Source organism: Schistocerca piceifrons, chromosome 2 (assembly GCF_021461385.2).
Source record: "Schistocerca piceifrons isolate TAMUIC-IGC-003096 chromosome 2, iqSchPice1.1, whole genome shotgun sequence".
Classification (NCBI taxonomy): domain Eukaryota; kingdom Metazoa; phylum Arthropoda; class Insecta; order Orthoptera; family Acrididae; genus Schistocerca; species Schistocerca piceifrons.
Genome location: NC_060139.1, coordinates 106,334,717 through 106,349,397, shown reverse-complemented (window position 1 = coordinate 106,349,397; position 14,681 = coordinate 106,334,717). Strand labels below are relative to the sequence as shown.

Here is a 14,681-nt window from a genome sequence, read left to right as displayed (position 1 = left end):
GGGAACAATTGACAGGAATGGGGGAAAGAAATACAGTAGAAGAAGAATGGGTAGCTCTGAGGGATGAAGTAGTGAAGGCAGCAGAGGATCAAGTAGGTACAAAGACGAGGGCTAGTAGAAATACTTGGGTAACAGAAGAAATACTGATTTTAATTGATGAAAGGAGACAATATAAAAATGCAGTAAATGAAGCAGGCAAAAAGGAATACAAACGTCTCGAAAATGAGATTGACAGGAAGTGCAAATTGGCTAAGCAGGCATGGCTAGAGGACAAATGTAAGGATGTAGAGGCTTATCTCACTAGGGGTAAGATAGATACTGACTACAGGAAAATTAAAGAGACCTTTGGAGAAAAGAGAACCACTTGTATGAATATCAAGAGCTCACATGGAATCCCAGTTCTAAGCAAAGAAGGGAAAGCAGAAAGGTGGATGGAGTATATAGAGGGTCTATACAAGGACGATGTACTAGAGGAAAATGTTATGGAAATGGAAGAGGATGTAGATGAAGATGAAATGGGAGATACGATACTGCGTGAAGAGTTTGACAGAGCACTGAAAGACCTGAGTCGAAACAAGGCACCGGGAGTAGACAATATTCCATTAGAACTACTGATGGCCTTGGGAGAGCCAGTCATGACAAAACTCTACCATCTGGTGAGCAAGATGTATGAGACAGGCGAAATACCCACAGACTTCAAGAAGAATATAATAATTCCAATCCCAAAGGTGTTGACAGATGTGAAAATTACCGAACTATCAGTTTAATAAGTCACAGCTGCAAAATACTAACGCGATTTCTTTACAGACGAATGGAAAAACTGGTAGAAGCGGACCTCGGGGAAGATCAGTTTGGATTCCGTAGAAACACTGTAACACGTGAGGCAATACTAACCTTACGACTTATCTTAGAAGAAAGATTAAGAAAAGGCAAACCTACGTTTCTAGCATTTGTAGACTTAGAGAAAGCTTTTGACAACGTTAACTGGAATACTCTCTTTCAAATTCTGAAGGTGGCAGGGGTAAAATACAGGGAGCGAAAGGCTATTTACAATTTGTACAGAAACCAAATGGCAGTTATAAGAGTCGAGGGGCATGAAAGGGAAGCAGAGGTTGGGAAAGGAGTGAGACAGGGTTGTAGCCTCTCCCCGATGTTATTCAATCTGTATCAATTGAACAAGCAGTAAAGGAAACAAAAGAAAAACTCGGAGTAGGTATTAAAATCCATGGAGAAGATATAAAAACTTTGAGGTTCGCCGAAGAAATTGTAATTCTGTCAGAGACAGCAAAGAACTTGGAAGAGCAGTTGAATGGAATGGACAGTGTCTTGAAAGGAGGATATAAGATGAACATCAACAAAAGCAAAACGAGGATAATGGAATGTAGTCAAATTAAATCGGGTGATGCTGAGGGGATTAGATTAGGAAATGAGACACTTAATTTAGTAAAGGAGTTTTGCTATTTAGGGATTAAAATAACTGATGATGGTCGAAGTAGAGAGGATATAAAATGTAGACCGGCAGACTGGCAATGGCAAGGAAATCGTTTCTGAAGAAGAGAAATTTGTTAACATCGAGTATAGATTTAAGTGTCAGGAAGTCGTTTCTGAAAGTATTTGTATGGAGTGTAGCCATGTATGGAAGTGAAACATGGACGATAACCAGTTTGGACAAGAAGAGAATAGAAGCTTTCGAAATGTGGTGCTACAGAAGAATGCTGAAGATAAGTTGGGTAGATTACGTAACTAATGAGGAGGTATTGAATAGGATGAGGAGAAGAGAAGTTTGTGGCACAACTTGACTAGAAGAAGGGATCGGTTGGTAGGACATGTTTTGAGGCATCAAGGGATCACAAATTTAGCATTGGAGGGCAGCGTGGAGGGTAAAAATCGTAGAGGGAGACCAAGAGATCAATACACTAAGCAGATTCAGAAGGATGTAGGTTGCAGTAGGTACTGGGAGATGAAGAAGCTTGCACAGGATAGAGTGGCATGGAGAGCTGCATCAAACCAGTCTTAGGACTGAAGACCACAACAACAACATATATATATATATATATATATATATATATATATATATATATATAAAGACAATTTAAATAAAAAGAAATAAATCAGTTTATAATTGCACATTTATTTTAACAGTGATCATTGTTCCGTTAAAATTTCAGCATATCAAACTTGATTCATAACTAAACTGGTGCCTTATTTAGGATTGTGTAAATGTGAGTTTGTAATCTTACTGAACACATCAAATAGGGAGCCAAGATTGGGAGACTACATACAACACTGCATTCATAAAATAACACACGAAGAACGTTGAAACATATGGAGGAGGAAATTAACCACAACCAACCGATTCAATTTTCACCCAAAGAAGCTACATTCGTAGCGCAATCCTGTCCGTCATGAAATTATCACACACTGATATAATAAATTCATACTAACTCTCAGTGAAATCTTCCCAAAAAGAATAGCTGAGGGCTACTTTGATGCTTACACCACATGCTTCACGTGGTCAACTTGGTTTACACAAAGAGTGTAACTCCACAATAATTTTGATAATTGAAATAAATTACATCGAAACGCAATTTACAAAAGAAAAACCTCGAACTGGTTACTATCGTGTTACTATTAACCTGATGGGTCAAAAAACTGTATAAGCAGGTGGAACTGGTCTCACAAAGTACACCCCACGTGGGTCGAACATAAAGAAAAGTTGCTATATTGAAAAATATTGTCAAGACGAGACGTTATAATCTCATGCACATTCGCATTTAAGATTGATGACCTTAATTAGAGTTACTGATCAACACGTGGTTCCGCTTTACTCACGAAGTACTGACAAAGCAATTACCGGAAGATATTCTGAACTTCACACTCGAATTACACTGCGTTGCAATTTAAGATAACATTAGATATTTTAGAGCTAAACCTGAAATAGAGGTGATTAAATTTTCAGTTAGGCTGAACTTAAGAAATTCATTGTCGTACGGACTTAGCAGACACGCGCTTAGCCAGAGATCTTACCACTTCAGACGTTCGCCATTTACAGACCGACCTGGGCCCCTACCGAGCGTGCTTAACAGATACAAACGGAAGTGACCAGAGAGGCAGCATCCTATACCAACATGACAAGGGACGGACAGGACCATACTAAGAATACAAATCTCTCTGCTTTTAGAAAGCGTAGCTACCTGTTCGGACGTTGGTGCTACTGTTTTCTAGCAGACAGGCTTGTCTGCTACCATCAAGCATGCAACTAGAAATACATTTGCTCATTCATCCTCTCACAAAGGAGGGAAGGGGGTGACAGTATCTTATCATATACTGTATATAAAAGAAAGCGGATGTAGGTTCCGTATGAGACTGTGGGACATGAATTACATATAAACTGTGTTTTAAAGTGTAGTAGTGTGACAGATCGTTCTTGTTTATGTGTAAAAGTAACACGTTCCACTGCTCAGTCTCCTCCCAGATAGAGTCAGAAACACCACAGTAAATTTAGAAGAGGAATTTATGCCGTAAATGAAAACAGATTTAAGAAATTAACATGAAAGGAAACCAACAGAGACCTTTCAGTCTTTCCGTTTTAAATCGATCAATACACATGCTCCAAATATTTAATGGCAGCAACTGCTTCCAGTGATTGGTCTGCAATGGTGTAAGCATACAGTGACGTATCTTCCTGACTGTATACACGCAATACGCTACATTCCATTTGTTTATTTTGAGAGTCAGTTGCCACTACTTGCACCGAGCTTCGATCCTCTGCAGGTGTTCCTGCATTTTCGCAACGATTTTCTAGCCTTACGACGTCTGTGTATCCAACAGAATCATCTGCGATAAGCTTCATGGTACTTCCGATGTTGTCTACTATGCCATGAATACGAGATGTGTGAGAAAAATAATGAGACTGACAACTCTGCCAGCGATCTGGCAACGCTGTGTTATTGTACTTGTGTAGATCGATGTTCTTCCCTTCCACATGCTCAGTCCTAGATTCAGCTCCGTATAGCCATCGTGTGAGAGCGCCACCAGTGAAGCTGTGTGTTACGAAAATGTAACAGTGGAATTTAGAGCAAAGTTATGCCGCCAGGTTTTGTGTTAAACCTGGGTAATCCACGAGTGTGACTTTTGAAAGGTTCCAACAGTTGTATGGGGAACATTCTTTGTCAAGAGCACAAGTCTTTCGCAGGTGAAAATCATTTCTGGAAGGCCGAGAACACGTTGACGATGAAACTCGCTCAGGGAGACCATCTGCTTCAAAAAACAACGAAAACGTTGAAAGTGTGCGTGCTCTTGTGAGATTGTTCCTCCAGAACAAATTGTAAACCACGTGTTTTACAAAGACGCCCTTGAACGGCTAAGGAAAAGGGAGAATCGAGTGAGAAACCGACAGTGCAGAGAAGTTGATGCTGCACCATAGCAACGCCGCATGTCACACGACCACTTCCATCACGGAATTATCGACTTCAAAAGCATTCCTGTTGCTCCACGGACTCACCTATTCACCTGGTCTGAGTCCTGGTGACTTTTTTATTTTCCTGAAATTGATAACTCGTTGAAAGGACGCCATTTTGAGGCTATGGAGAACATTCAAAAGAATGTGACACAAACGTTAAAGGCCCTGGCAGCTGAAGGGTTTCAGCGCTGTTACAGAGGCTGGGAACAACGACTCCACCGGGGTGTAACTGCCGAAGGGAACTGCTTTGAAGCGGCAGTAATGTTATTCGAAAAAATTAAAACTTTGGTAGATAAAAAGCAGTCACTCCGCTGCAGAGTGAAAATCTCATTCTGCTTAACACTATCAACTCGCCCGCCACGTGTGAGGTTCGCTCAGTGATACGGTTTTTGTTACAAAGGAACCTGCAGAAATTCATGGACAGATTTGCGAAGTGTACGGTGAAACTGTTACGAGTGACAGCAAAGTGCGTAAGTGGGTAAGAGAATTCAAAGATGGCCGTGACAACGTCCATGACGAGGACCGCTCCGCTCGCCCTTCTTTCATTACAGACGATTCTGTGGCTTCAGTTGAAGCGAGGATTCGTGAGAACACGCACTTCACGATAACAGGTCTCTCAAACGAGTTTCCTGACGTGTCGAGATCAGTGCCTTACAATATTGTTTCTGAACACGTATAGTTTAGGAAACTGTGCTCCTGTTGGGTCCAGAAACTCCTAAAAGACGACCACAAAAACCAAAGATTTGATGGCGCGATGAAGTTCTTGACTCGATATCACTAAGAAGTTGATGGCTTCTTGAGTCAGATTGTAACTGAGGACGAAACGTGGATTTCGCATATCACGCCCGAATCGAAGCAACAGAGCATGGAATGGAGACACACACACCCGCCTGTAAAGGGGAAGACCAAACAGACTGCCCCAGCGCAAAATCATGGCATGGGTGTTTTGGGGTAGGCACGGTGTTTTGTTGGTCGACTTCGTGCAACGAAGAACCACTATCAATGTAGAAGCATTCTGCCAAACCCTGAGAAAGCCACGCAGAGCGATTCAGACAAAAGACGTTGCATGCTGACAAAGGGAATAGTTCTTCTCCATGACAACGCAAGACCTCACACTGCAGGTCACACACGGGATTTATTGTACAGTTTTGGCTGGGAAGTTTTAGACCACCCACCCTACAATCCTCATGTTGCGCCGAGCGATACCATCTGTTCCTCCACCTCAAACTACACCTTAGTGGCAACCGTTACAATGACCTTACTCACTATATTGTTTATAGTGGTGGACTGACAATGTGCGATGAATGGGAACATTACTTAAGTTAGATCCACCAGGCACTGTCTCCAAGAATTTTGTTTGGGGCAGATCCACCTGTGAAAATTCTGGGATAACGGTTTATGGGAATTAGTCTGTGCAACAATTCCTGGATAATATTTGGTGTGGGTCCACCCACATGTGACCTGGGTTAATGTTTAGGGTGGATCCATGTGCAGAACAATTTCCACATATCATGCAGCATTGATCCATCGAAGTATTATCCAGGATAATGTCTGGAAGGTATATGTTCTTGCACTAGGTGTGGTGCTGCTGCAGCTGTATGCCTCTAGCCCACAGCCTGCCACTGCCCCCTTCCCCTCTGCCCCTGACAACAGCTCTGCTGGTGGTGGGAACAGGGAGAGGGCACCCCTGCAGGAAGCTAAGACATGGCATAGCGTAACTCTGGTATGTGTGTGTTTTTACAACAAAATAATGTCAACACTGAACCCTGCTGGCTTTCAAATAAAAATGAGACCCTCAACTACGCGCCCTCAGACTCTGAGTTGAAATATTAAAAGTTTTGGCTGGTTTCGTTGTCTAAGGGCTGGGACACGTAGTTGCCGCATCACAAGTCAAATACTGCCGAGTCTACAGTATGCAATATGAATATACACATGAATCGAATAGTCGAAGTTTCCTATCACTCGGTAATTATGTATTTTGAATGTAAGATAGAAATTTATAAATGAAAGATTACAGTTAAATAAAATCTGCAGGAACTATTTTAACGACTTTAAATGATGCGTACCTTTAAGAATGCCATTTATACTTATTAGTGTCGATGGTCCAGCAGTTAAATAAAATATAAGTTGAATAACAGGGAAATAATAGATTCCTACTTCACGTAATTAGTTGTGAGCAACAACGTAGCTCACAAGACATTCACTTCTAAGCACATACTATGTCTTCATTGCAGAAGCCACGGAAATCTCACAAATGCACAAGTCAGCACTACGAAATATCTCCCGTGACCATGTGCAAACTGCTCAACACTCTCCAAGTATTTTCTGAGACCGTCTTTCGTGTCTTCACGTCCAGCACCCCCGTGCCGTGCGACCTGATGCTCCTCCCCCACTTCCGTACAATCTCTCCTACCGTAGTAACGAGCGCTGTGATTGGCTAGAGCGCTCCCGCCATGTCTCCAAGCCAACATACACTCACAAACATATTGAAACGCATACGAAATACTGGATTTACATTTAAATAACTTAAAATTAAATACGAGGTGCATTCAAGTTCTAAGGCCTCCGATTTTTTTTCTAATTAACTACTCACCCGAAATCGATGAAACTGGCGTTACTTCTCGACGTAATCGCCCTGCTGACGTACACATTTTTCACAACGCTGACGCCATGATTCCATGGCAGCGGCGAAGGCTTCTTTTGGAGTCTGTTTTGACCACTGGAAAATCGCTGAGGCAATAGCAGCATGGCTGGTGAATGTGCGGCTACGGAGAGTGTCTTTCATTGTTGGAAAAAGCCAAAAGTCACAAGGAGCCAGGTCAGGTGAGTAGGGAGCATGAGGAATCACTTCAAAGTTGTTATTACGAAGAAACTGTTGCGTAACGTTAGCTCGATGTGCGGGTGCGTTGTCTTGGTGAAACAGCACACACGCAGCCCTTCCCGGACGGGAAGGAATTTGTACTTCAAAATATTCTCGTAGGATGCATCTGTTACCGTAGTGCCCTTTGGAACGCAATGGGTAAGGATTACGCCGTCGCTATCCCAGAACATCGACACCATCATTTTTTCAGCACTGGCGGTTGCCCGAAATTTTTTTGGTGGCGGTGAATCTGTGTGCTTCCATTGAGCTGACTGGCGCTTTGTTTCTGGATTGAAAAATGGCATCCACGTCTCATCCATTGTCACAACCGACGAAAAGAAAGTCCCACTCATGCTGTCGTTGCGCGTCAACATTGCTTGGCAACATGCCACACGGGCAGCCATGTGGTCGTCCGTCAGCATTCGTGGCATCCACCTGGATGATACTTCGCATTTTCAGGTCGTCATGCAGGATTGTGTGCACAGAACCCACAGAAATGCCAACTCTGGAGGCGATCTGTTCAACAGTCATTCGGCGACCCCCAAAACAATTCTCTCCACTTTCTCGATCATGTCGTCAGACCGGCTTGTGCGAGCCCGAGGTTGTTTCAGTTTGTTGTCACATGATGTTCTGCCTTCGTTAAACTGTCGCACCCACGAACGCACTTTCGACACATCCATAACTCCATCACCACATGTCTCCTTCAACTGTCGAATAATTTCAATTGGTTTCACACCACGCAAAATCAGAAAACGAATGATTGCATGCTGTTCAAGAAAGGAAAACGTTGCCATTTTAAGTATTTAAAACAGTTCTCATTCTCGCCGCTGGCGGTAAAATTCCATCTGCTGTACGGTGCTGCCATCTCAGGGGCGTATTGACAATGAATGCGGCCTCATTTTAAAACAATGCGCATGTTTCTATCTCTTTCCAGTCCGGAGAAAAAAACTCGGAGGCCTTAGAACTTGAATGCACCTCGTAAATATTACTATGGCTGGACTATAAACACGCTCCAACACACTTTATTAAATACATGAACAAATCAAATAAACATATATCAAAGGAACATAAACAAAAGTAGGCCAGTAGCCTAATATCTCTGTGCTTTCTAAAACACAGTAAATATTTGACCAATTTGTTCATGAATAGTATATATCGGATATAAACAAAGACATAGACCAATAAATATGTTTGTAAGCATGCTGCTACCGTTTTTTCGTGTAACTGTAGAATACTTGTGGCCTGACGCTATCAATAGTAATAGGCCACTTTGACCTCCAATAACTCACGTACTATTCAAGTTACGTGCCTGTAATTCATACCAGTTTAGGTTTACACTAATAAATTTCTAAAGACACGCCGATCGACAAAATCGGATGAACCATTTAGATTTTGGAAATTTGTTGCTGGGTGTTACTTGTATAATTTACAGTCAGATATTAAACTTTAAACGAATAAAGGTATTGGAAATCTGATTACACCATCAGAATCATCGTGCAAATAATGGTAATGTACATGTTTCTTTTTAAGGTGTCATGATTCATCTGGCTATTATTAATTTCTACATGAACAGTGAAATGTCTGCCATTATGGTTTGAGAAAGTCCGCCATCCTGGCACTCCTGGCATACAAATCACCTTCATTGACACAAAGCACAGTCCTCAACACAGCGTCAACATGGAATTCCCAGCCACGCAGTCGGCCTGGACCACGCGCTGGGGCTACCCCTCTTGTTCCAGCTAATGTTCGGCACTACGTACTTGCTGATGAGCCCTAGCTGCCCAAGCGGCCCTTGTGGCCACGCCAACTTCGAACTTAGAATATTTTCAGGGTGCCACAACTCACCCGTTACCTCACAACCCCCGCAGAAATCTATGTTGTTGTTGTTGTGGTCTTCAGTCCTGAGACTGGTTTGATGCAGCTCTCCATGCTACTCTATCCTGTGCAAGCTTTTTCATCTCCCAGTACCTACTGCAACCTACACCATCATCAGTTATTTTGCTCCCCAAATAGCAAAACTCCTTTACTACTTTAAGTGCCTCATTTCCTAATCTAATTCCCTCAGCATCACCCGACTTAATTTGACTACATTCCATTATCCTTGTTTTGCTTTTGTTGATGTTCATCTTATATCCTCCTTTCAAGACACTGTCCATTCCATTCAACTGCTCTTCCAAGTCCTTTGCTGTCTCTGACAGAATTACAATGTCATCGGCGAACCTCAAAGTTTTTATTTCTTCTCCATGAATTTTAATACCTACTCCGAATTTTTCTTTTGTTTCCTTTACTGCTTGCTCAATATACAGATTGAACAACATCGGGGAGAGGCTACAACCCTGTCTTACTCCCTTCCCAACCACTGCTTCCCTTTCATGTCCCTCGACTCTTATAACTGCCATCTGGTTTCTGTACAAATTGTAAATAGCCTTTCGCTCCCTGTATTTTACCCCTGCCATCTTTAGAATTTGAAAGAGAGTATTCCAGTCAACATTGTCAAAAGCTTTCTCTAAGTCTACAAATGCTAGAAACGTAGGTTTGCCTTTCCTTAATCTTTCTTCTAAGATAAGTCGTAAGGTCAGTATTGCCTCACGTGTTCCAGTGTTTCTACGGAATCCAAACTGATCTTCCCCGAGTTTGGCTTCTACTAGCTTTTCCATTCGTCTGTAAAGAATTCGTGTTAGTATTTTGCAGCTGTGACTTATTAAGCTGATAGTTCGGTAATTTTCACATCTGTCAACACCTGCTTTCTTTGGGATTGGAATTATTATATTCTTCTTGAAGTCTGAGGGTATTTCGCCTGTTTCATACATCTTGCTCACCAGATGGTAGAGTTTTGTCAGGACTGGCTCTCCCACGGCCGTCAGTAGTTCCAATGGAATATTGTCTACTCCGGGGGCCTTGTTTCGACTCAGGTCTTTCAGTGCTCTGTCAAACTCTTCACGCAGTATCGTATCTCCCATTTCATCTTCATCTACATTCTCTTCCATTTCCATAATATTGTCCTCAAGTACATCGCCCTTGTATAGACCCTCTATATACTCCTTCCACCTTTCTGCTTTCCCTTCTTTGCTTAGAACTGGGTTTCCATCTGAGCTGTTGATATTCATACAAGTCGTTCTCTTATCTCCAAAGGTCTCTTTAATTTTCCTGTAGGCCGTATCTATCTTACCCCTAGTGAGATAGGCCTCTACATCCTTACATTTGTCCTCTAGCCATCCCTGCTTAGCCATTTTGCACTTCCTGTCGATCTCATTTTTGAGACGTTTGTATTCCTTTTTTCCTGTTTCACTTACTGCATTTTTATATTTTCTCCTTTCATCAATTAAATTCAATATTTCTTCTGTTACCCAAGGATTTCTACTAGCCCTCGTCTTTTTACCTACTTGATCCTCTGCTGCCTTCACTACTTCATCCCTCAGAGCTACCCATTCTTCTTCTACTGTATTTATTTCCCCCATTCCTGTCAATTGCTCCCTTATGCTCTCCCTGAATCTCTGTACAACCTCTGGTTCTTTTAGTTTATCCAGGTCCCATCTCCTTAAATTCCCACCTTTTTGCAGTTTCTTCAGTTTTAATCTACAGGTCATAACCAATAGATTGTGGTCAGAGTCCACATCTGCCCCTGGAAATGTCTTACAATTTAAAACCTGGTTCCTAAATCTCTGTCTTACCATTATGTAATCTATCTGATACCTTTTAGTATCTCCAGGGTTCTTCCATGTATACAACCTTCTTTCATGATTCTTAAACCAAGTGTTAGTTATGATTATGTTGTGCTCTGTGCAAAATTCTACCAGGCGGCTTCCTCTTTCATTTCTGTCCCCCAATCCATATTCACCTACTATGTTTCCTTCTCTCCCTTTTCCTACACTCGAATTCCAGTCACCCATGACTATTAAATATTCGTCTCCCTTCACAATCTGAATAATTTCTTTTATTTCATCATACATGTCTTCAATTTCTTCGTCATCTGCAGAGCTAGTTGGCATATAAACTTGTACTACTGTAGTAGGTGTGGGCTTCGTGTCTATCTTGGCCACAATAATGCGTTAACTATGCTGTTTGTAGTAGCTTTCCCGCATTCCTATTTTTTTATTCATTATTAAACCTACTCCTGCATTACCCCTATTTGATTTTGTGTTTATAACCCTGTAGTCACCTGACCAGAAGTCTTGTTCCGGCTGCCACCGAACTTCACTAATTCCCACTATATCTAACTTCGACCTATCCATTTCCCTTTTTAAATTTTCTAACCTACCTGCCCGATTAAGGGATCTGACATTCCTCGCTCCGATCCGTAGAACGCCAGTTTTCTTTCTCCTGATAACGACATCCTCTTGAGTATTCCCCGGCCGGAGATCCGAATGGGGGACTATTTTACCTCCGGAATATTTTACCCAAGAGGACGCCATCATCATGTAATCATACAGTAAAGCTGCATGCCCTCGGGAAAAATTACGGCTGTAGTTTCCCCTTGCTTTCAGCCGTTCACAGTACCAGCACAGCAAGGCCGTTTTGGTTATTGTTACAAGGCCAGATCAGTCAATCATCCAGACTGTTGCCCTTGCAACTACTGAAAAGGCTGCTGCCCCTCTTCAGGAACCACACGTTTGTCTGACCTCTCAACAGATACCCCTCCGTTGTGGTTGCACCTACGGTACGGCTATCTGTATCGCTGAGGCACGCAAGCCTCCCCACCAACGGCAAGGTCCATGGTTCATGGGGGGGGGGGGGGCAGAAATCTATATGAGTGATCATATATTTTAGCATTGGCTTTGGCACTTGAGGAAGAAGTGTAATTTGTAGATTCACTGGTTGGTTTGGAACTTTGTAACACACATGCATCATAAAAAGAGCCACACATGGTGATGTAAGAAATAAAAGCAAGTATATACATTTTTACATTTATGTATAGAATATGGGAAAATGTGGCAAATGTCAGAAACTCTGTAAAATCCATATATGACATGGTCCTAAGAGATAACTGTGTTTACATTTAGGAAGTAATCGAAAATTTTTGCGATGTAGACAGTTGATCATAGTGTATGGAGATATCTTGGATAATTTCCTGGAGAGCTAGGAGGAAGAAAGAACTGTTACAGTCACAGCACCATCAGCTCTCATACTGACCGACATATCTGTGCTAAAGGCTGACACAGGTCGCAGTCCCAACTGGAAAAAATTATATGAATTTACTTATTTATACAGTTTAAGGAAGAGACATAGCATCGCACATCCCAACAGGATTAACAAAAATCGTGGATGGACGGGTTAATTGCTGTAGAGGGACTTCAGTGAATATATAGAAGAGAGGGTACGACATTTTGTATGCCTTAATACTGGAAAGGCAATGCATGAGAGAGAGAGAGAGAGAGAGAGAAAGAGAGATGTATTCTCGCTAATTACATGAGCATATAGAAAGGGTAATGTTATTTTACTCTTAATCCTGAGACATTCTGCCCCCTCCCGCTCCTCCCATCCAATACATGCAAGCTGCAAGTCATATGTATTTGGAGTCTTAAAATTTTTTGGATACAGTATAAAATTGTACATTTTTCGTACATTTCGCACTTCGACATATCTGTAGATGAAATCACGAGAGGTCAGCTCATGAAGAATGAAAAGGTTCATTTGCACAATATTGATAACATCCATTTTCATCAACATGATGTAGATTAGCACCTAATAGTGATGCTCATCATTTGCCCAATTTTGAAAATGATTTATCCTACATTTAACCATTTTTCGACTGTTCTGTCCAGTAGCATAAGTATTGGGAAATTTACTGCTTTCGACACACATAATACTGTATATTTTGGTGGAGAATGAATGTATGTTAACGAGGTATACAATCGAAGGTGCAGTCAGTGTAGATACTACTACATATCTCATCTGCACTTTGTTGTAAGTTACGTTTCTCACGCAGCTGAATTGCACAGGGTTATTGACAGTTCTGACTCCCCGCCTGTAAACTGACGTTGCCCTCCTCCATTTAATATTTTACAGTCATACATCCCTGTCTCACATAGTGAGACGCCTGAGAAACAATATGTTCAAAATCAACAAGAGAAAGGTTTATTAGAAAACAACTGAAATTAGCTGAAAGAAAACTTCTTCTTGCAAACTTCAAACAAAAGTCTCACAAAAATCGGTCAGGCATTCGACTAGAAAATAACGAAGTTCATTAAGCTGAAGGGACATCAAATCTACGAGTAATCCAATGAAGTTTCCTACTGAAAGGAAGAAGAATTTACACAGCAGCAGCTACCCAGAGATACGTTTTGGGGGTGACATGGGAGGGTTCTGCAGTCCCTCTGCAGTGACTCGAATCGGCCTCTGACTGAAGGGCTACTATTAGCACACATGAGGTGGTCCAGAGCGCTGCGGAGAACTGCCGAGGAATGGAGGTACATCGCTATAAATAGCCATGCATGTGCACAGAAGTATACTTCTGGATGTACTTCCACATGTGTGACATGGCAGAGGTATGTAGACCCCAGCGAATGGGACCTTTGGTTGAATTTGCCCAGCCGTCCATTGGCTGCAGTATGACACGTACCGGTGGCTAGAGTGCTGAGAGGTGACGCCTAGGAGGCATACATTAGGCAGTACTTCTCCATCTGCAGGGTTGCCAGTCAGTCAGTCAGGCATATTGGTAATATATGGCATTGTCTCAGAAAGGCCTCCAGTCGGAAATATCTAAGTCAAGGCTTGGATCGCATGCATGGAGGATGTAGAGGGCACCTGAAAGATGAAGGAAGATCAACATCTGGCGTCCACCACTATGTAGCCCAGGAAAGTGCCCATGAAATCCAAATAGGGCTGTGACTATGGTCTTGATGCCTCCAGCCAGGAAAACATCTATGCAGTGGGGACAACTGCTTGCTTCGGCTTGATGTGCAGGCTGCCACCATGGTGGTAATATCAGCATCAATCACTTTCCAATAGATGTGTTGATGTGCAGGGCGTTTCTCTAGCACAAAGCCCTAATGACCATGATGAAGCAGGTATACGATCTGGTGCTGCAGGGAGGATGGCAGGATGACCTGAGTCCAGCCATTTTCGCTCTGAAGCCGCAGGACACTACTCATGGCAGAGAATTCATATCTGTGATGCCTATATCTTCCAATTTTCGGGTTGAGCACCTTCTGGTGATCCAGTGGCCATCCTCACTGGAACAGACAGAGGAGCTCGCGAAGAATGGGGCTTCTCCCGAGTGCTGAGCCACCAGTCTGGCATGGACAGGTGGTCCAAGTAGCAGAATACTTACGGATGAGTGTCAAAAGGAGTCCTGACCCACTAACAATCTTGAAAGTAAGTCAGTGTTAGCATGGTGAGACGTAGAATGGTACTGGATTT

At 42.3% G+C, this 14,681-nt stretch overlaps 1 protein-coding gene across 1 annotated transcript in view; it reads left to right on the top strand.

The window, feature by feature from the left end:
• LOC124775179 (transmembrane protease serine 9-like) overlaps nt 1-14,681 on the top strand; it is a 236,125-nt gene that overhangs the window by 95,384 nt on the left and 126,060 nt on the right. The window contains exon 4 of the mRNA XM_047250019.1: nt 5,957-6,185. Coding sequence (XP_047105975.1) covers nt 5,957-6,185 — 229 coding nt within the window. The remainder of the gene's footprint in view (nt 1-5,956; nt 6,186-14,681) is intronic.